The 23,949-nt window shown below is 32.0% G+C and overlaps 1 protein-coding gene across 1 annotated transcript; it reads right to left on the bottom strand.

The window, feature by feature from the left end:
• Positions 1–1,251: 1,251 nt before the first annotated feature.
• On the bottom strand, positions 1,252–6,404 carry LOC107955251 (GPI transamidase component PIG-T). Its single transcript, XM_016890992.2, has 5 exons — positions 5,966–6,404; positions 3,764–5,005; positions 2,762–2,911; positions 2,494–2,674; positions 1,252–1,700 (listed from the first exon to the last, which is right to left on the bottom strand). Exons 1-5 carry the CDS (start codon positions 6,212–6,214, stop codon positions 1,519–1,521), a joined length of 2,004 nt encoding a protein of 667 aa, XP_016746481.1. The 5' UTR covers positions 6,215–6,404; the 3' UTR covers positions 1,252–1,518.
• Between the last annotated feature and the right edge of the window lie 17,545 nt (positions 6,405–23,949).

The raw sequence follows: 23,949 nt of genomic DNA, 5'->3' as shown, positions 1-23,949 counted from the left end.
TACTTTTTGAACCAAACACATTTAGAAAATTACAATTCTTTATAGTTAAAAGAGAGTATACTTACTTTAGTAATTACACTTTCATCTAAGTATTTTGTGCTATCCAAAGAGACCCTAAATGAAAATAATCAATAAATGGAATTAAATTTATCAATTCAATAAATTATTAGGTTCCCTAATTAAGTATCCTTTTATGAATTTGGAACATCATAAATTTATAAAGTATTTACTTGAATTTAATAACTCATTATAAATTAAATAATTTAATTTGATAACTCATATTGAATAATTGAATTTGTTAAGTTTATAAATTTTATAATTAATCATTTCAAAGAAAGTAAAATAAAATATGGATGTAGTTAATAAAGGCATGTCTCTTAATTTTTATTGATTTAATTCTCATTTTATTTATTTAATAGAAATTCAATATATAAATTCTATTAACGACGTGTTGTTGTAGGTGTATAAGAGTCACTGCTGTTGTAGGTGTATAAGAGTCACTCTCTATAACAAGCAAAATATTGACAAATAAATGAGGTTATTATAGAAATAGTTGACTATATAAAGCTAAACTAGTATAGATAGAATACCTAGCTTTAATTGGATATAAAGTGACGTATCAATCTTGCATCTATTCTAATTGTATTGATTGGTATACACAGAAAGTTCTCTTTTCTATTGGGGTGAAATTTTGATTTATACTCGTTATAATCGTTGCACCTACTCATTTCGCTTAATTTTGATCATACTAATTAAAATAATTTTGTATCTACAGTACATGAATAAAGTTGGGAAAAAATTGTAAATTTACATAATTATAATAATATTGTTGGAGATGATTTTTTTTTTTGTTTATTTTAGAGTTGTTGAATGATAGATTTTTATTTCAATAATTGATAAAAATTAGTAAATATCAGATACAAAACAATTGACTAGTTATAGGGGAAAAATGATACATCTATGCATACAATACTAATTACCTTGATACAAAGACTACTTTCATCGATTTAATTGAGCCTTGATTGGTTAAAAACATTTCTCCATTCCATAGTATATATCAAATTAGATATTTCATTAATTTTCAACACTAACTAGCTCTAACAAAACATGAAAATGCTTACCTCAACTCTTGAAATATTTGTGTTAAAGCACGACCGTATGATATTCTCAAATCCAAGTACCATAGATTTATCATACTTTAGCAACATGAGTAGAATAATAAACAAAAAAACAAAAATATATCATAGCATAGATGGGGAATTCGAAACTCTTATCAAACCCTTCCTTAAGCCGTTACACCAACAGAGCTGGAAATCCAAAGGAGAATCATTTTGCATGACAAAGGTCGGTTAAAATCTTTACATTTTCAGGAAAATTATAAAAATGGTTCAAAGTTTCAAAAACTAAAACAAAATGAACAATAGCTCAAAATGATACACAAAATCCTTTTTCCCTAACCTGAGGTACACTGTGCTTTCGTTTTCCTTGTATTGTACACTGAAAACTTCTATTATATCTTCATGAAAAATAGTATTGCCAACACGCTGCGAGTCCAGCTATGAGTATGACTTTGAGTACTGATTTAGAGTTAATGAAGGATGATGAAGCTGGGGGTGCTTGAGGACCTTCCAAATGTCTACCTCTAAGCTTGGCAAACAACTTTGTTAGCAGCAGAGGTATCCGACCCATTTTCTTGGCAGCTGCAAGCCAAGAAATAAAACGCAAATATCAGAAAGAGGATTATGAGATAATCCAACAATCACAACATCAATACTGGTTCAACAAACCAAAATTCTTCATATATGATGGGAGATGAAAATAATGAAGATGATGGGTAATTAAAAGATATCCAACCATTCAACTACCCATTTTAGCTTAATTCAAAGCAACGGCCAGCAGTTTAGACATGAACTCGGCTACAACAATAAAAGATATCGTTGTTTTCTCTTTTTATTCCGTATTGTTTTTATTAAGTTTGATTAAGCATGCAACCCTTCAGACCTTTTACAACTGTAGATTATATAAGAAATATGCATTCTCCAAAGAAATTGAAGTTCTGAAAGCATGTTAAAGAATAATCAGAGACAGCATCCCAATTTCCCAACTACAAACATAGAGAGAGACCCATCCAGAACAAGAAACAAGCAGCTATTATTATTACGTTGTCAAATGACTTAAATGGACCACAAAATTTAAGAATGATTGGCTACGAGTGAAGTCTAACACCCTTTCATTTCAGTCTCATCTCCAAAATAACTCATCAGACCACATGGCTAAGTAACTTAGATATGTGGATAGACATGATCACACTGGATGTTATAAAAGTTTGCAATGAACTTGAAAAACATGGACTTTTGTGGTGTTGACCAACTACACATAAAGGGCTATTGCCATGATAATATAGGAGATTAATATTACAACCTAAAACAATAATTTAAGAAAACCACATTCTAAAGAGAACTAATAATGACCTGCTCCATGAGGTAAACTTACCTTTGTCTTTAAGAAATCTCTCCTCCTCAGCAACACGCCGCCTTAGTGCATTGAGCAATGATCCAAAATACAATGCAAACACTGTGCATGTGATTGTGATAACATTGTAAGGCATGCTAAAATCAGGAGTTGTCAAAGGTACCAGTAATACTTCTGTGTAAGACATGACAGGACTCTTTTCCTGCATGACAGATCAAGCAAATCCCAGATGAGAAGAAGAATATATATTGATCAGGTTTAAGGCCAGAAATCTAAAGAGGCTTAATACCTGAAACTTTGACAACAAGGGTGACTTGTTCAAAGAGTCATTTTCAAGGAAAACCATTCTTGCATGGAAGTTGGGAAAGCTTACAATAGCTGATGGTATGTCAAATCCTTGATTAGCATCAGGGGGGTACTCATCAATATGTAAAAAACCCTATTCAGACATACCAAAACAGAGGATCAAACAACACACCAAGAAGCAAAAATCATGCTAAAGTTCTTCTCATCAAGCAAGAAGCATGCTGTTTTTCTTTCAGTCCAAAATTTATTAGCTTCATCAAAACAGATAGTCATTATCCAAAAACAGAGAATGTCTTAGACTGATAGTGGTATATCAGGTCAGCAGATACTAAACCATTTTCTAATGGAGCTCCAGTTTCTGCAATAAAAGGTCTTCTAACATTGCAATGAAATATATATTCTAAGACAGCTAATAAGATGAGATATTATTCTTGTGCGAGGATGCTTGATGCAGCCTGTCCAAATTTATCCCCTTTTTAGGCAAAAAGATTATCTAAATTTAAGGCATTCTAGGTTTCATCATATGCATGCAGCTGAAGGAGTAAACAGTGGCCTAGGAATCTAGAGACTGGGATAGAGCCATGCTCAAAACATTATCTATATCAAAAGGAATTCATTGAACATTTTTGTTCAAACTTGTAACATTTCGGGACAAAGTCTGAGTTCAGATATATTTTAATGTCACTATTAGGTATACTCACAGCATTCAATTTGCCATCGTCTTATATGGCAACTTTTATCAGAAGTAGCTTTAACAGAAACAGATTTTTCTTAAGCTATAAAATTGGACGCCAATGCAACAGCATGAACTCTCACCATTACCTGGTGTTGACATTGCTTGGTCTAATATACCTTTAAGTGCTGCTACCACATTTGAAGTTTAATCCTTAATAACAAATGCACTTCTCAGGTACAAACAAATAACTTGTGTGAATTTATAGAACTGGATCAACTAATAGCTAAATAAAGATAATGATAAGCATACCTTATCAAATTCTATTGTTAAAACAGCTGAGCTCACGCTACAAGGAAGTGTCAGAACCAACTCCATCACACCTGGAGACACTTTGTCTTTGGAAGGTGAAACATGTATCTTCTCAATAATATCTGAAACAGCCTTAGGTTGTTGATCAACAAACACTTGCAGAGAATGGAAATATACCTTAACATACCAAGGCACAACTTGAAAAACATCAACTCGCAATTCACACCTTTCATCATTGGAATTAGAGCCCATGAAGGCCTCACTCGATTGTGTAGATTTTAAGGAAATAGCAATGGCACCCCTCTCATTCCCACTTCCCATCAAGAATCTACTAGCATGTAATGGTGCTTGTTGACACAACCAAACTACAGGAGTCTTCCAGAAAAGGCCAAGATCAAATGGCTCAGATTCACTGTATTTCTCAATTTCGAACTTGTACAAAACTGAAGCATTCTTGCTAAGCAACCTGCTTTCTTCTATGAATATCCTGTCTGGTTTAGCAGACAACTCAAAGCTGGGATTAGTCCAAAACTTCTCAGATATCAAAACATTTTCTTTATGTATATGTTCTAGTTCAGCAACTAAGCCCCTGTCAAGTAGAAAGTACACATTACTAGTCTCTGCAAGAACACATCTTCCACTAATTCGTTTCCCAAAAATTGAACTAAGAGACCACCTCGGTTGAATATGTTTTTCACTAGCATGGGCCAGACTGGCCCTTTGACTGTCAGGCTGGAGGACAACTGTAAGTGTCTGTTCTAATATGATACCTGGATCCATCCCCTCAGAACAAGATCCAGTTGAGATGAGATGCAACCTCTGAGAATGATAAAAACCTCGGTAAATTGATGGCCTATCTAGTAACATGGAAATCCCAGCTTTGTCCCGACAAGGAAGCAACTTCAGCCATGGAGTTAGATTCTCTGTGCAAACAGCTTCACGGGGCAATGTACCATATCTCAGCTTGCCTGAAGCAGGTGGAAAACTCCATTCTGGGGCAGAATAAGCTGTACTAGACTCTAGGAAGTTGATTGAGGCACAGAAAAGACCAGAAAGCGTGTGTGTTAAATTCTTCCACAAAGCATCAATTAGGTGCTGTGGGGCATCAAAGACAGCCCATAACTCTACCCCAGGGGGCTTTGCGTTGCTGCTTGGTATGGGATCAAATCCGCCCCAGCTTTCATAGTTCCAGCGCCCTTGTGTGAAAGACAGCTCCATTTCCTTAACTTGAAATTTCAGAACCTGTTCAAAGAAGTTAATAACTATCCACTGTTTTCAAATACTGAAAAGGCTTATCTTAGCTATTCATTTTTTTTACTTTTGGTACAAGGGAGGGCCGGTGACCCTATCAGAAAGCAACTACACTAGTTGTTAACCTTTTAATATCTACATTGAATTTATCTTTTCCTAATGCAAAGAGAAATGCAAATTACAGTAGCACATAAACAATCAGTGCAAAATGTTGTTCAGGTTAAACTTATAGCCAAGTTTATACTACACCAGACATAACATTGCAGAAATCATTGGGTGAGAGAACATTTTATTCTCATGAGAATTTATGAATCCAGAGAATATTGAACTAACCATATCTTGAGCAAAAAAATAGCAGAGATGGGCTGAATGAAATTTTCAACAGTACAAGCTAAAAGAAGGTCTTAAAAACAAAAAGACAAGAACTTTCTTAATTGACTAGGCCAAGCTGAGTGCTCCAGAGATAGTGATTATATTTAACCCCAAAATGTATTGGATCCATTTTTCATCATCAAACAAAAGCTAGCAAATCAAACTTTCAAATCCTAGTTATTCCAGTAACTAGTTGGAGTCCAATAACTACTTAGATTGACTCAGCCTAAGCCGACAACTCCATAGTACTTACTTAACCTGACCCTTGAACCTTAAATATAAATTTCAAGAGCCAGGTAAAAGCGAGCCAGGTAAAAGCAAGCAAGCAAACCCAAAACCCTCCTTACAGCACACAATGGTTCAATATTCAAGCCTTAAGGTATTTTCCCTTTTTTTAAACCAACAATAGATTCAGAAACTAAAATATCCACTAGACTAAGGTAAGCTAACTTCTCCAACTCCATTCAAACAAAAGCAACACGAAAAATCATAAATACTCGAAAAATTTATGTTCTCTAAACCACAGGATTTCCTAGTGACCCAGAAGAAATATAAAATGAATAACAAAACAAAAAGTACCAACTGAGAAATGGCTTTTGGGAATAAATGGTGGTGGTGGCCATTCGAGGTAGAAGGAGGGGCAGAGCTTTGAAAATGGAAATGGGTCAACAGTTTGCGATCTGGAAATGGCTTCAAGAGTAGTTCCTCGTAGAATTCTTCTTGTTTCAGGCCTTCTTCATTGACCGATCCAAAAGCAATCCGAAATTGCAAGAATTGATGAGTTACTATAAGAAGGAGCAGGAGAAGTGGTCTTCGAAGAAGGGCCATTACTGGGTTTTCTTAGCAAATTGAAACTACGCTACTAGGCATAGAGAATCCGCCATGGAAGCACCCAGTCCACGGAGCTTTAAAAGATTTTTTTTTCCTAAAAAAAAAAAAACCTGATCAGTGCAGAGCTTTTCCTTCTTTTCTATTTCTTTTTTTTCCCCTTTTCCTGGGCAATCAGAGTAGGTGTTCTTGGATAGTATATTGGGCTGTATAAGCCCATTCGATTATTATTGATAATAATCATTTTCAAATAAAAAATCCAGGGAAATATATGTGTATGATTTTACTACTTCTATTTTTCATCTAAGGGTGAGTTTGGAATGGCAGTACGGTGTGGTGCGATGTATTTAGTTTAAGTAAATGCACCGTTCATTTAAACTCACCCTTAATTTATAAGGATTAAGTTGTACATATTTAAGATAAAATTCGTAATTGAAAATCATTTCAAGTAAACTATCTTTAACCCTTTTAAATCTACTAATAAGTATCTGAATTAAACTTTGTAAAATTTTATTGCAAATTGATATCCAAATTTTATTTTCGTTAAACACATCTAATTTACTGCTTAAACTTATCTTTAACCCTTTTAAATCTACGAATAAGTATCTGAATTAAACTTTGTAAAATTTTATTGTAAATTGATATCCAAATTTTATTTTCGTTAAACACATCTAATTTACTGCTTAAACTTTACTTTCATTAACAGATTAGTTATCCAGATTATCTAACTTTAGTTTTTTTCTTAGGAAATGTGAATTTAGTTATATACTCATAAATGTAATGGTAAAATATATTATTTTTTTTAAAAAAATTCATGTTAGCATTATTGAAAAGTGTAATAACAAAACTTCTATTTAAGTTCTTGTCTGGGTCGGTGTTACCCTCAATCGGGTCACCAATTTAGTTATATATTTTAGTATTTTCACTTACAAACCAATAAAAATATATATATGGTAGGATTTGAGCTCACACCAATTGCATTAATAAAATCTTTAATTTACCATTTAATTAAATTTTTTTGTGATATTATTATATATTTTAATTTTATTATGCACATTTTATTACATTCATCGATTACATATCTATACTTACAATTATGCCCTTCCCTAATTAAAATAAGTAATATTATTCGAGAGTATTTTAGTTTTTTTACTTTAAAAAATTAATAAAAATATGCATATGATAGAATTTGAACACACGTCAATTATATTAATAAAACTTTTAATCTACCATTTAGTTAAAGCCTTTTTTAATATTTTTATACATTTTAATTTTATTATTGTAACGCCCCAATTTTGGGGAATTCTGTGAATGTTGGCAAAATTTCATGCTTTGATTTTGTCATTTGTGAGTGAAATTATGAAATAGGACCTATGTGAAAATGTTTGAAAATGCTATAGGCTAAATTGAAATGGCCAAATAAATAGGAGTGCAAAATAGGAGGATTTGCATGACAAACCTCCCATTTTACATGAAGTGGCTAGCCATCATGTTGTTGTAGACAATATGAGCACTTGATATCCATAATTCATGGTACAAATTGATAATGAGTTAGGTAAATGTTCCATGATAATGAATTAGGTAAATATTCCATGATAATGGGTTAGGTAAATGTTCCATGATAATGGATTAGGTAAATATTCCATGATAATGGGTTAGGTAAATGTTCCATGATAATGGTTTAGGTAAATGTTGCATGATGGGCATTTCATGTCTTTTGTATTAAAGAATTAAATGGATGAAATATGAAATTTTATTAAAAGAAAAAGGGGTGAAAAGAACAAAGTTTTGTTCATCTTTGTTCATCATAGCCTAAAGTTAGAGAAGAGAAAGGAGAGGAGAAAGCTCTTGAATGTTCGGTCACTTGGGGAAGAAAATTAAAGGTAAGTTCATGGTAGTTTGCTTCTATCTTGATGTTCATGAGTTCTTCTTGATTCTACCTTAACTCTTGAAGCATATTTTGGTTTTTAGTTGTGTTGTGAGCATTTAGTCATGAATTAAAATGAAGGAAATGGTTGTTGTTTCATGTTCTTTTGATGAAAAATGGAAGATAGGTGAAGTTGAGCTAAACAAATGAGCATGCATGTGCCTTAGATGTTAAAGGGAAAAATCAGCTAACATGTTGTGCTTTAAAATGATGAAATGGAGATTATACTTAAGTAAAATCATAGATATGTAATGATTGATTGGTGATATACATGTTTAAATAACAAGCATGCAAGTTAGGTGTGAAAGAGTGATTTGGTAATAAATCTGCTTGGGACAGCAGCAGTAACGTGACTTTGGAAAATCACCATAAATTTTGGGAGATGAGTTAGAAGCTGCATAAATTATGTAATTAAAGCTTAATGAGTCTAGTTTAAATGGAATAAACGAGAACATATTTTGAATTCTGTACAATGAGAAATTTGATTCGTAATGAAGAGTGGTCAGATTAGTCAAACAGTGAAACATGGGAAACTTTGAGAAAAATCTGGTATTGATTGGCCAAACCAAAAATTCTGAAAATTTTATGGATAGAAGATATATGAGTCTATTTTCAAGAAAAATTAACGGAACTTGATTTGGAGTTTCGTAGCTCCAGTTATAAATGATTTAGTGACTGTTGCTCAGGAAGACAGCTTGCAGTGAAATTATGATTATGTGGTAAACATTGACAAAAATTTGTTAATGAGTTGCTTATTGTTTTCTTATAAGCTTACTATGACCTGTAGGTGTGGTTGGCCGAATATTGTAAGGGGTTAATACGTAGTTCGTATTTGAATAGTTAGATTAACGTGTTGGTAATCCAATTGTAGGCGGTTCGTGTGTGGATCTCGTCAGCATATCGTCGCAAACAGGTGTGTAACTAACACCCTTTTTCTTAGTCTGAATCGGCAAAGTTAAAAAGCCAAAATGTCGAAAACCGGTATTTTGTAGATTTTCGAGTGTGCGAATGCTCGTGAGGTAAATGGATTAATGTTTTTGGTAAGCTGCAAAATTTGGAGTGCAAAGTGCATGATTTCTGTGCCCTCGATATTTTTGGGCTTAATAGGCCAAAATTGGAATGATGGGCCAACGGGCCCAATTCGGTAAGAACCCTCGGTACGTGATTCTGTTAGTACGTGAAAGGTAGGAATATGCATGAAAAACCCTAAAATAGATAAATTACTGAAATACCTTTAAAAGTGGAAAATTTACAATTTTACCCCTAGGAGATAATTACCGAAATACCCCTAGGGTTAAATTGACCTAAATGCATGTTTGACTGTTGTTATTTACTGCATGCCATGTTGTTATTATCTGATGCACGGGACTGGGATATTGACGAAGGAAGTACTGAAAGTGGCTTGTCCACGTACTGGAGGCTTTGCTTCAATTTATTGTTAACTGAGCAGCAAGGCTGCAATTGTGGAGTGTTGGGCTGGGTGGGTTGAGCTATTCCCCACATGGAGTGTATGGCTGGTACGGGTGGAGTGTAGTGGTTGGTGGGTTGAGTAGTCTCCCCAAATGGGCTTGCATATGTTTACTGATGTTGCATGTATTTTGAAATGGGCCTATGAGCCATACTGTTATCTGAATAAGGGGCTAAGGCCTAGTTTATTGTAATCTGAAAAGGGCTCTGGCCCAGTACCACTGTTACCTGAATGGGCTTAGGCCCAACAGGCTTGAGCTGACTTGGGCTTTGAATGGGTTTTCCTTACACACTGAGTTTCCCCAAACTCACCCCTTTTATTTTCATCCATGCAGGAAATCCCCAACCATAGTGGGCTTGGAGCTGTGAGGGAATTCGGAGTGGCCACCTGTTCTGAAAGTTTGGTTTTCTTCTGGTGAACTGGACATCCTATTATTTACGTTGAGATTTGGGTTTTTAAATGTAATAAGGCCGCTTAATTATTTTTGATGGTTTTAATATGTATTACTAAGATAGGTATTACTTATTTTAACTGTTGAAATTGGATAGCTTTAGGGCGCGTTTTCAAAAAAGAAAAAAAAAACAACAATTGATTTCAAAATAACACGACAACAAGCAAAGCTTCCGCAATGAAAGTATTTTCCAAAATTAATCACTTTTCCTAAAAATGACTTAATCAAATCGGTTTCCTAGAAATATACATGACGTTAAGGTGTGGCAATGGCGGTGTGCATGTCAGGATTAGATTCGAAGGGAGCTCGGTACTTAAGTAGTCCGATAGACTCACCTCCTCTTTTCTGGTTTTCTACCTGGTGCACAGCTTCCATTCACTTTAACCTATAATGAAATTATCTTTTAAAACACTAAGTAGGTTTTTCTGGATCAACAATATAAAATGTTTTGAACGCTTCGATGTGGCATGTCGGATCCGGCCATAACGTCTGGGCCAGATTTGGGGTGTTACAATTATGCTCACTTTAATTATCTATATCAATTATATATATTAATAATGTATTTAATTGAGTTTGTATCACAAGTTAACTCAACACCAACTCAAGATTGATGACAACACTATGATAAACAATTTAATCTAATTTTTTTCATTTTAATAAGATACATATTTTCATGTGTTATTATTAATTAGTTTCAAACCATACATTTCATTATTTATTGCATATGATTTCTAAAACAAATATTTGTATTTTAAATTTCTGGTTTCCACACGCATACGTTTGTGATAGGATTTATAGTATTAATAATGCATTTGATTGAGTTGGTGTCGCAAGTTAACTCAACATCGACTCAAGATTGATTAGTACACCATGATAAGCAATTTAATCTACTTTTTTTTAATTTTAATAACTTACATATTTCATGTGTTATTAATAATTAGTTTCAAACCACACGTTTTATAATTTATTGTATGTGATTTTTAAACAGACGTTTATGTTAAAAATTTGTGGTTTCCACACGCATACGCTTGTGATAAGATTTCTAATATTAATAATGTATTTGATTGAGTTAGTGTTAGAACCGTAAAAACAAGAACTAATATAAAATTAAAATTGTAAACCAGGATTTATCATATCAAATCATCAAGAACAAATCAAGAACAAAACTAGATGCGAAAGCGTACCTGAATTCATTGTTTTCTTGAAATCTACGGATCTTGAGGTTTTGATCTTCCAATTAGCACACAAGAAATTCAAAGAATATTTGCTCTCTCTTTCCTAAAGATGGGATATTAGAAAAATTATGTTGTGGGTAATTTGGGGACCATGACCCTAATATATAACTTTTGCACATTAGTCTAATTTCTAATCAACTCATCATTAATTAGAAATTAGTTACTAAAGTATCTACACATATTTAGCACATACTTTATTTAATAACTAAAGCCCAATAAGCCTTAACCAAATTAGATCACTTTTAAATTTAGCTAACCTATTATGATAGTAAATAATAACATGTAATTACACTTATTATATATGTGATGTTCATATTTTTTCAACAGTTGGAGTCACAAGTTAACTAGATACAGACTCAAGATTGATGAAAACACTATGAAAAATAATTTAATCTATTTTTTTATTTTAATGACGTGCATATTTCATGTGCCATTATTAATTAGTTTCAAACCTATAACACTCCAAAAAATTTTATTTATTGTATACATGCTGAGGAATTTAGTAGAATTCTTATATGAAAAATGTAGATTTTTTATGGACTAAAGTTATTTTAACATCGAGGAGCCTATAGAAGGCAATTTTAGTTAACTAGATTATTACTGGCCCAATCGGGTAAGAAACGAGACTAGTGGCAAAATGATAATTTTTTCACCGAGGTATTTTGAATATTTAGAACATACATGAGATTAAATATTAGAATAAATTTAGACTTGTGGTGATTAGATAATGATGGAGCTTTTTAAATTGATCTTTTATATATTAAAATAGCCATTTAGTCACATGTTTGAATTATTAAAAATTGTTTACTTTTGACCACATTTTTTAAAACATAAAAATGAAGCAAAAATATGACAATATCATCTCTTCTCCGCACAAGCCAGCCACCTTAAAAGAGAAGAACATTATCCATAATTCTTCATTTTTCTTACATTTTCCTCAACACTCACCCATTTCTCTTCCAAATACTAATCATTTTTTTAACAATTTCTTGTAAAACCTTTACTATTAAACCCTTTTTGAGTCATATCCCTCATCATCTCCATCACCCAAGAAGTTATGGGTTAGGGTTTGACCTCTAAAGTGAGAAAGTGCATTAAGAAGGTGAAATGATGTGATTAAGGTTTGGGTTTTATAGTTTACATTTCATTTATGCACAAAATCATGTTTATTTTAAGTTTGGGTGTTGTTGAGCCATATTAATGACTATTTAATATTTTATTATTTATGATATTTTTTTTCAATTATGAAGAAATTAAAGAAGAAAAAACTAACACTAGCAAATGAAAGGAAAAACTAGTGGATTGAGTTAGAACTAAACTTCTCCAACAACTTTTGAGTATTTTGTGTGCTAAGATATATAGAAAACTTATGAAATTTTTTATTTAAAATTAATATTATTTATACTTGATTTATTATTATTGAATTGAATACATTATAGTTTATAAATATTAATGATTATGAAAGTGTGGATGATGACAAAATAATAACTTTATGAGTGCTTTTGAAGTTAGGTTTCCTTGAGGAGACATTTATTGGAGCATGAATCTTGATTTGGCGAGTTAAAATTATGAATGGAATCATTGTTTCGTATTGTAATAGCTATTGTTTTGTACATTGTTTTAAATTTTTAAACTAGTTTTTATATGAAAATATTGATATTCTGAAAATATTAAAACAATGCCTTAGTAGCTTATATAACAGCTCGTTTTTCAATAGTGTCGAAAACAGTGGTTTCGGGGCCACTAAATCCGATGAGTAAGTTCATAAATATTATTATTTAATATTTACGAGTCAAACATGATTTTAAAAAAGGTTTTTGATATAGTGATTTTTGTTATATAAATGATTTAATAAGTTCAAGTGGTAAGACCCTAAGGTCAAATAGGTTTAGAAAATGAGGTACAAGGACCTCGTTTCTATAAACCGAGTCGTAAATATTTTTATAAATATTTACGGAGTGTCATTAAGATGGTATTTAAGTTTCATTGAAAAAATTTAACGTTTCCATAGTTAATTAATTAAAAAGGACTAAAACATAAAAGATGTAAAATTTGATCACTATTTGATTTGAGTGATTAAATGACTTATTGAATAAAGGAAAAGGGACTTAAATGGTAATTATACCATTTAAGGAGTTAGTGGACAATTATAGGAATGAAATTGGTGTTTTAATTATTTATTAACCAAGGTTAAAATGGTAATTTGGTTTATTAAATTAAAATAAAATAAAAACAAAAGGTTAATTGGTTATCATCTTTTTAGTTTCTTCTTCAAAGAATCAAATTTCCATGGAGGTTTTAAGTTAGGTTAGTCCATGGTGGTTTCCTATTGCATGGTATGTGATTTTGGCTCTATTTTTTAATAATTTTTATGTTTTTGAGATCGTTGCAACTAGGTCAAGCTAACTTGTACCTTCGATTTTGAAAATGTTAAAGATTTTGAATGTTTCCATTGTTGAACCTTGTGATTTTATATGTTCAATGATGAATTTGAAATATTATTTTTTATTTAAAAGTATTTTATTAAGTAATTTTTGATGAATTTATCGATTAGGGACTAAATTGTTAAAATAGTAAAAATACAAGAATTTGCTGTAAAATTATTGCATGAATGGGCTGTATAGGATAGAATAAGTATTACGATGTGCTCAATTTGGGAAAAAATGGTTAATGGCTTAGGGACTAAATTGAATAAAAGTAAAACTTTAGGGGCAATTTTGTAAAAATGTCAAAAGTGAATAAATTGCATAAAAGACATTTTTTAGTATCTAAATTAATAGATTGAATGAAATTATTAATTTAGATCAAGATCGAGTGGAAAATCAAGGAGAATGGAAAACTACCAAAATGCCCCTGTACTTTGTCATTTCTACAATTTAGCTAGGTAAGTTCATTCGGTTTAATTTTAATTTATATTTAAGTGAAATATATTAACCTAATTGAATAATATTAGACTACATTGAAGTGTGTAATTGAAAACGAAAATAGTGAATTGATATTACGTCGATCATTGATTGAGAAACTTGGAGCCATTACTGCAAATTAGCTCTGTAAGTTCATTAATATGAACTCAATTATATCTCTAAGTGTTTATGAATATTAAAGTTTAAATGATGTAAAATTACTTATATTAAATTTATTTGTTGATAGAACAAGAATTGTAAAAAGTTACGAAAATGATAATTTCTTATATCAAAGGAGACAGGTTGCATTCGCACGTAAGACCATAATAAGACTATGGCAATTGTTCAAACATAAGACCATGGTCCAATGGTTATATGTAAGACCATAGCTAGGCTATGGCATTCTGATGATAAGACCATAACTGAGTTATGGCACTATGGACGTAAGACCATGGTTGGACCATGACAGTGTTTATATGTAAGACCATAGCTAGGCTATGACATTCTGATGATAAGACCATAACTGGGTTATGGCACTACAAATGTAAAACCATGGCAGGGCCATGGAAATGCATATGTAAGACCATAGTTAGACTATAGCATAAAGGAAATGTGTACCAGGGTTTCAATCATCTTCAAAGTATTTATCGATTATAGAAAAGGGATGGTTTCGACCATCGTTTAGCACACTTTGTGTGAGCTCTGATAAGGGTTTCAATTGACTTCACTACGACAAATATGGAAAGGTATGATGTGCCAATGATTAAAGTATGAGTATTCATGAATATGAAAGGTATGATTTAAGAGATGCTATGTTTATGTACTATATCTTACCATGTGATGATATGGCTAAGTTATGTGTTTACTCATTAGCTTGTGGCTATGGTAAGTGTTTAATATGAACCAAGGCATGTGTATATGAAATTTATTAAAATGGTGATACATGGAAACATGATATGTTATGAAGGATGATAAATCCAATTGGATCATACTCAAGTATAATGATTATTTATGTTAAGTTCACATGAATTATATTCAATTATGCTAACATGTGTTGTTGTTGGTGCTTAGGCTTGTGCCAAGTTGGTGATTGAATTATATCATGTTTAATCTTAATGAAAATACATTGAAACGGTAAGTGCTCAATTGATAATGTGCTTATGTCCATGAAAGGTGGAATAAATCCAAGTATGTAATTTCTTATGCAATGGTTGATTATGTGGTTGATTCCAAAGGAGTTATGTTTAAATGTACTAGCTTGTAGTCATGGTTGATGTTATGCTTATAACTTGTGTGTTATGCATATGAAATTGGTGAATAAAGGTAATGAAATGGTAAATTCATAGTTGTAATGAAATTTGAGGAAAGGGAAGTTGTAACGACTCGATAGTCGCGGGTGTCGAAAAATACATCTTTGAGACTCCGTTACCATAAACCGGACTCATAAATATTTATTAAAAATATTTATGAAGCTAGTTGTGTGGTTAATTAGGTTTTTATTAGGTGAATTTGCATGAATTAAGAGTAATTAGGTATAAGGACTAAATTTCATAAACGGTGAAAGTTGAATTATAGATTAAAAAAAATTAAAGGGACTAAATAAGCAATTATGCCAATTGCATAAATTGAGGCGGCATAAGTATGTATTTAATTAAAAATTTAAAGTTAAAAAATGTATATTATAATATTATAATAAAATATAAAAGTTAAGTAAATATATATTATATTATATTATAATATAATAACTAAATAAATAAAAGAAATGAAATAGAAAAAGAACAGAAAGATAGATTGAAATAGAGAAGAAAGAAAGAAAAAGAGAAAGAAGGAGAATTAGGGTTTCAAGAAAGAAAAAGAGAAAGAAAGAGAATTAGGGTTTCAAGGGTTCAAAGCTCAATTGCTAACGTTGTGCCGGAAACTTCGACTAAAAAGAGAAAAGATAAAGTCGAAGAGGAATAGCTCGGAAGTTCTGGTTTGTATTTCTATAATCTGAAACTAATTATTAATTGTTGTAATTTTTATTTAATGTACATGGTAAGTGTTGAGGTAAGTAATTGATATTTTGATAATTGAATGAATGAATTGAATTGGTAGATATATATATGTATATATTGAATGGATTGATTTTTGAATTGAAATGATTATATGTGCAATTATGTGATTATATGAAAAATCAGTATTGGATATTAATTGTATCTGAAATGTGAAATTAAACCCTAATAATTGTATCGAGCTGAGTTGTATATAGATGACATGCCATAGGATTGGAAGAGTTCAGGGATTTCTTCGACTTCAAGTCGATAAGACGATGGGTGTCAATTTATTACTTCGGATTAATTCGATGAGGCACTGGGTGCCAATTTACTTCGGTTTACCCGACGAGACACTGGGCGTCAACATATTACTTCAAATTATTTGATGAGGCACTAAGTGCCAAACTATTGTGTTTTGGTTGGATCCGTGTATTCGTTCGAGTTTGAGTCATGTTAATAGGGGTAAATGAATAATAAAGTCTTACAATTGATATTGAAATGAAATGATATAAGAAATGGAAGTGAAAGAGTGAATTGAAAATAGAATGTGAAATATGTTGCAAATATATGGAATGGATAATGCAATTGTATAATGAAATGTGAAATAAATTGTGAAAAGCTATTATATAGCAACTGATGGAAATTGAGTAGAGTATAAAATGATGTATTCATGATTTAAGTGTAACAACCCGATTTTGGGCCTAGTCGGAACAGTGGTTTCGGGACCAAAAATTCGACTAGGAAAAATTTATTTTTATTATATTTTTATGGCCTACAGTTTCACGGAATGATTTCGTGAAAATTTCGTTCGAAAATTTTGATGTTCGGGTACTTAAATTAGTAAAAATGACTAAATCGTAAAAAGTGCAAAACTTGAGTTCTAAAAGCTAGAGCTATTAAATAGCTATAAAAATTTTAGTAGAAGTCCTTATGTGATAATTAGCCCATTAATAAGTTAGTGGAAGATATTTGTTTGGTATTTTTAAATTTGTTTGAAAAGAAAAGGGCAAATTGGTAATTAAGTTAATAAAGGCATAAGAAGAAAAAAATTTAAAAGCTATCATCTTTTCTTCTTTCTTCTTCAACCGTTTATGAAGAAAAAGGGCAACCATGGATGAGCAAGCATTCAGCCAAGCTTCTATGGCTCATCTAGGCACGGTTTTTGTCTCATTTTTAATTATTTCTACATTTTTGGAGTCGTGGTAACTCAATTTAGCTATATTCTATCTTCGTTTTCAAAACTGTTAAAGTTGTAAATTTTTTCTATTGATGAATATATGTGTATTTTGATGCTTGATGATGGAAAGTGCATCCTTGTTGTTAAATAAACGACTTTTACTAAGTAATTTTCGGTGAAAACGTCCGAAACGACCATTTTGTAAAAGTTGTAAAAATGGTATAAAAGTGTGTTTTGATGAGAATTGTAGTTTTCTATAGTTATGAAAATGGTTCGGCTAGGCTTAAAGTGCAAATAAATTGAGTGCATTTCATTTTATGAGCCTAGGGGCAAAAGTGTAATTATGACAGTTTAGGAACAAAAATGTAATTTTTCCAAAAGATGATTTTTGGATCACATTGAATAATGTCACTAATAGTTAGACTAAATGTGATGTTTTAGATCAAGAAAAATAAGATTCGGACTTAGAACGAGGGAAATCAAAGAATATGACGGTTATGTCCAATTGTCGATTTTGTGTCAAGGTAAGTTCGTGTGATTATAATAATGAAATGTTATAATTGAATATTAAATCCTTTATTGTTATTATTATATAAATTGTATGATTGATTATATGGATATTCATTGATTATATGGATATTCTTGATAAAGATTCGACAAGTAAGTATATAAGCAAATAATGTGATGTTGTAGCATATTTTAATGCTTTGATAATATGTGCATTTAAATGTTTTATTGCTATCATGAAAGTATGAAATGTATGATGGAAGAATAAATAACATTATGAGCAAGTGCAACGGCATTGACCTAGACAAGAAATCTCGTTTGAACCTCGGAAATAGTATAGGATACAAAAGGTAAGTCATGAGAAATTGGGTGGTCTGAACTCATGAGTTGAGTATAAGTTCATGAGATAAGTGATATATGTAATGTGGGTCTGGGTATTGACTTTGTGTATAAACCTGTGAGTAACTCGCTGAGCGAGCATCTCGTGCTAATGCTTTGGGGTCTGGGTATTGACTTTGTGTATAAACCCGTGAGTAACTCAATGAATGGACATTACATGATAATGCTTTGGGGTCTAGGTGTTGACTTTGAGTATAAACCTGTGAGTATCTCAATGAGCGGACATTACATGATAATCCTTTGGGTTCCGGGTGCTGACTTTGTGTACAGATCCGTGAGTAGCTCAAATGCGGGCATTACAAAATATGTGGTAGCTTTAGCTACATATGTTACGTGCTAAAAGTTGGTTCTAGCTGCGTATATGGCACTATGTGCAAGTTTCCGTGTATCCAATATATTCCAAGTGTTCAATGGGTAATTCAAGGAAGGATTTGATGATGGTCCCAATGAGGTATGTCATTGATGAAAATGAACTTGAGTTTCATTGATGAAAATGAACTTGAGTTATGTTACGAATGAGTATAGGTATGTACAGAAACTCAATTGAATACGAAATACATGAATGGTAAGTCCATGAGTATTGTGAAATGATGTTGTATTAATTTGGTGGACTATGATATATATTTATAAAGGCATAGATTTCTAATTTAAAAGAAATGAATGTGTGATGAACTTAGTTATCATCATTTTTGTACTAAAACTGTTCTGGATAGTAGCTGTAGTCCAACTTTAAAAATTCACCAAAAATTGTGGAAATTGAATTTGAGGCTGAATAAAATATTAAATTAAATATTATTGAGCCTAGTTTCACATAGAAGAAACGGTGTAAGAAAAACACTATCAGATTATGAGATATTTGAATTTTTTGAGATAGAGTCAGAATGTTTTTGGCATCCCCTGTTCTGATTTGGGAAAATCATAAAAAATTGTAAAAAAACAATTATGGGTTATAATTTATATGCTTAGAATCCTTAATGAGTCTAGTTTCAAAAGAAACAAATGGTAATATCATCTGGATCCTGTATGAGGAGTTAATTAATTTTTAGTGAAGAAGGGTTGGAACTATCAAACAGCAGAATAGGGGTGACTTTGAAGAATAAATTGTACTAATTGGCTAAATAAAAAATTCTGAAAATTTTATGGTAAGGAAATATGTGAGTCTAGTTTTAGGAAAAATTTTAAGAACTTAATTTTCTATAGCTTAAGATATAAATAATTTAGTGACTGCAACTCGAGTAGATAGCTTAACTGGAATTTAAGCAAATAGTGGAATAATGTGCAAATATGTTTGTGATACCTTGAGAACAAGTTATAAGAATTTGGAAAAAGCATGTAAATAAAATTCTTATTGTTTTCATATGAACTTACTAAGCTTTAAGATTACTCCCCTTCCTTTCCATCTCTTATAGTTTTATTTAGCTAGCTCGGGTTGGAAATCGCCGGAGATTCTATCACACTATCAAGCTACCATCTGGGGTATAGGTATTCAAGTACTCGAGTTTATGGCATGTATAAGAATTGTGTCTTTTTTTATATTAGTCATTACTATTAGGGCCAAGTTTATTGGCCTATAATGAGTTGTGATTCAATTTGAACATGCATAGCCATAAATGATGGCTTACGATAATCATATGCTTAATCATATGTAAATGACATGTTATTGCATGAATGTGGTTAGTTTAAATTGCATTTATATTCTTGATAATGTGCCATGTGATGTGATATGAAATTGTGCAAGTAAGGGTGACAAAATGGCTTGGAAAATAGCCTTGCAATCGTCCAAATGGGTAGACCCACAAGCGTGTGTCTAGGCCGTGTGTGACACACGGTTCGCCCCCACGGGCATGTGTCTTGGCCATGTGTCCCTAAATGAATGATGACATCATAAACAGAGAGTTACATGGGCTGAAGACACGGGCGTGTGTAACCACACGGCCTACTCCACTCGGGCGTGTGACTTTCTAAAAATGGGAAATTTCTTAAGTATTGTAAAATTTCTGAAAATTCTCAGTTTAGTCTCGAATCATATCTGATGTATGTTTTGGGCCTCTTAGGCCCGTATAAGAGACAATATGTATGTGTGTGAATGGTTTTAAATTGAATGAAATTTTATGGCTCTATTTTGTATGAATGTTTATGTTTAAATCTGGTAATGCCTCGAACCCTGTCCCGACATCGAATGCGAGTAAGAGGTGTTACATTAAGTATTAAATGGTTAATGTTATTGTATAAATAAATGTGGCTTTTAAATATGTAATTCTGCTTAACATTTAATTGTGTATGTTATAATGTTTTGTTTTTAAATAATTGAATTATAGAAATAACACTAAGTTTTACTCAGCGTATGGTTTTATTTTCCGTGCGCAGGTTAGGTACTTAATTTTGATCGTCGATTTAGCATCCAACAACGATCCCGAACTCAAATGTGGTGATGTTTATCCTTTGTGGGCATGTACCTAGGGTGTCTAAATAATAGTTATTTTATGAATTGTTTGTAAATGAGGTTATAAATATAATGTTAGTTTGGTATATATATATAAACATGTGCAATTAAGTTAATGATTAAGTTTTCATGAACTAGGCAAATTAAATTGAATTAGGCATGATTTAAAATGATGATTTGAATGATGTTTTAATGATATGAAATGATGATATAATTGTGGTACCTATGAGGGTACATTGGTTAGACACTTAGGATGATTATTTTTGATATGTTTTGAATGTGTTTGAATGTGTTTTGAACTGGTTATGTGTTTTGAACTAGTTAAACGAATGATTTTTGAATTGCTTAATGTTCAAGCTTGTAAGGAATGGTAAAATTTTTATTTAAGTTACATTCTAGCCACATGGTCGTGTGAACCCTGCAACTTTGAAAATTTTTAATATTTCGCGAAAAATTCTCTGAGCTTCCGAATTTGTCCCGACTTATTTCTATAATGTATTTTGGGCCTCGAGGTCCCGAATAAGGGACAATATGTATGAGTTTGATTAGTTTTGACTTGAATATTATATTATATGATATGAAATGTTTTGAAATTATGTTTGTTTGATCGATAATGCTCTGAAACCCTATTCTGAAGACGAATGTGGGTTAGGGATGTTATATTTAGTGGTATCAAAGCTTTGTAGGTTTAGCCGATTCTAGGACTAAATCGAGCTCAGAATTGAGTCTAGAGGTACATGCCATAATTGAGTCGAATTGAGTCGGGATTTTGATGCTGATATATATATTGTTTTATAGTTGAAAATGTCGGATGATTATAATAATGTTGTGACAGTTATATTTTTATTACACTCAGAACCTGTTTATGCTTTGATAGACCCAAGATCTTCACATTCATATGTTAACACTAAATTGGTTGAGTCAGGAAGTTTAAAATCTGAAACATCTAGAGTATCAATAGTGGTGTCAGGTCCATTAAGACAATCTGTGTTAGTCGGTCAGGTGTGTAGGAGATGTCCTTCAATGATACAGAATATAACTTTCCCTGTTGATTTGTTGATATATAATGTCGTTTGGTGATTTTGATATGATTTTGGGTATGGATTGTGTTACAGAGCACAGAGTGGTTCTAGATTGTTGTAAAAAGAAGTTTTTTGTTCAGAGTGAAAGTGGTGATAAGATTGAGGTGAATGGTATTCAAACAAGTGGCTCAACTCGTATCATTTCAGCAATTCGATCTAATAAACTTCTTTATCAAGGTTGTGAATCTTTTCTAGCTTATGTTATCAATCCAGATTCTGTTGATAGTCAGTGCAGTAAAATTTGAACTATTTGTGAATTTCTTGATGTGTTTCTTGAGGAATTACCGAGATTACCACTAGATCGGGAGGTTGAATTTACAATTGAAGTGTTTTTTGGCATGGCTCTGGTGTCAATACCCTCATATCATATGTCACCTATAAAGTTGAAAGAATTAAAAGTACAATTGCAAGACTTATTGGATCGTGGTTTTATACGTCCTAGTATATCGCTTTAGGGAGCTCTAGTGCTTTTTGTCAAAAAAGAAATGGTTTGATGTGGCTTTGTATTGATTATCGGCAATTGAATAAGTTTAAAATTAAGAATCGATACCCATTACCCCATATTGATGACATATTTGATCAACTAAAATGAGCTTCTGTCTTTTCAAAGATTGATTTGAGATCAGGTTACTATCAGTTGAAAGTGAAAGAAAGAGATGCGAAGATGACATTTCGTACATGGTATGGTCATTATGAATTTTTAGGGATGCCTTTTGGATTGACAAATGCTCCGGTAGCATTTATGTATCTTATGAATTGTATTTTTAAACCGTATCTGGATCAGTTTGTGGTAGTTTTCATTGATGATATTTTGGTCTATTCAAAATCTGAATTTGAGCATAAGCAACACCTCATAATTGTTTTGCAAGTATTACGGGATAAACAGTTATACGGGAAGCTTAGTAAGTGTGAATTTTGGTTATTAGAGGTTGTATTTTTGGGTCATGTTATCTTAGCAGATGGAATTAAAGTTGATTCGAAAAAGATCGAGGCAATTGTTCAGTGGAAAGCACCAAGGAATGTGTCAGGGTCCGTAGTTTCCTTGGATTGGCTGGTTATTATCAAAGATTTGTAAATGGATTTTCGAAGATAGCCTTGCCGAAAAAGTTGTTGCATAAGAATGTTCAGTTCGTTTGGGATGACCAGTGTCAAGAAAGTTTTGAGAAATTGAAGAAGATGTTGACTGAAGTGCCTGTTTTGCATTTACCAGAAACGGGAAAGGATTTTGTCATTTATAGTTATTCTTCCTTAAGCGGTCTTGGTTGTGTTTTGATGTAGGACGGAAAAGTGATTTCTAAAACATCTAGTCAATTGAAAGCGCATGAATGTAATTATCCGACGCATGATTTAGAGCTAGCTACTATGGTTTTTGCTCTAAAGATATTGAGACATTACTTGTATGGTGAGAAATATTACATTTATACTGATCATAAGAGTCTTAAATATCTTTTATCTAAAAAAAAATTTAAATTTGAGGCAGCATCATTGGATAGAGCTTTTAAAATATTTTGATTATGTTATTGATTATCATCCTGGTAAAGCTAATGTTATAGCTAATGCATGGAGTAAAAAAGCAGCAATTGAATTGTGAGCAATGTTTGCTTAGCTGAATATCAGTGATGATGGATGTTTGTTGGCTGAATTGAGAATTAAACCAGTGATGTTTGATCGGATTAAGTCAGCACAGTTAGAAGACAATATGTAACACCTCCTAACCCTAAATCGTTACTAGAACAGGGTTACAGAGCGTTACTGGACCTTTCAGACATATTACGAACATTATACAAATAAATAACATACATATTGTAAAACATTCATAATGTCCCTTTTAAGGACCCTCAAGGCCCAAAATACGTGTTAGAAGTGATTCGGGACCAATTCGAGTGCTCAAAATTTTTTTTTGAAATTCCAAAATTTTTCTCAAATACAGGGCTCACACACCTATGTGGACCAGGTTGTGTGGGCTCAATATACCTCTTTTTATCATCTAGCCAACCCTGCAAACTTAAAACGTACCCAATTCAAACCAATATCACAACCAATACAATTTTATATACAATTACACTTGAATCATATCAAAACATCAATCTATTAATTTACTCAAGGTATA

This window comes from Gossypium hirsutum, chromosome A07, assembly GCF_007990345.1.
Source record: "Gossypium hirsutum isolate 1008001.06 chromosome A07, Gossypium_hirsutum_v2.1, whole genome shotgun sequence".
NCBI classification, from domain to species: Eukaryota; Viridiplantae; Streptophyta; class Magnoliopsida; order Malvales; family Malvaceae; genus Gossypium; species Gossypium hirsutum.
Note: the sequence above shows the minus strand (reverse complement) of the source record. Positions and strands in the feature narration are given on the sequence as shown.

What these genes read in the sequence shown, in the direction of transcription:
- LOC107955251 (XM_016890992.2), bottom strand. Translation starts at nt 6,214, where the DNA reads ATGGCCCTTCTTCGAAGACCACTTCTCCTGCTCCTTCTTATAGTAACT. An exon ending in CAAAAGCCATTTCTCAGTTG is followed by an intron (nt 5,006 to 5,965) that starts GTACTTTTTGTT and finishes TTCTTTGAACAG; the next exon opens with GTTCTGAAATTTCAAGTTAA. An exon ending in CCTTGTTGTCAAAGTTTCAG is followed by an intron (nt 2,675 to 2,761) that starts GTATTAAGCCTC and finishes TCTGTCATGCAG; the next exon opens with GAAAAGAGTCCTGTCATGTC.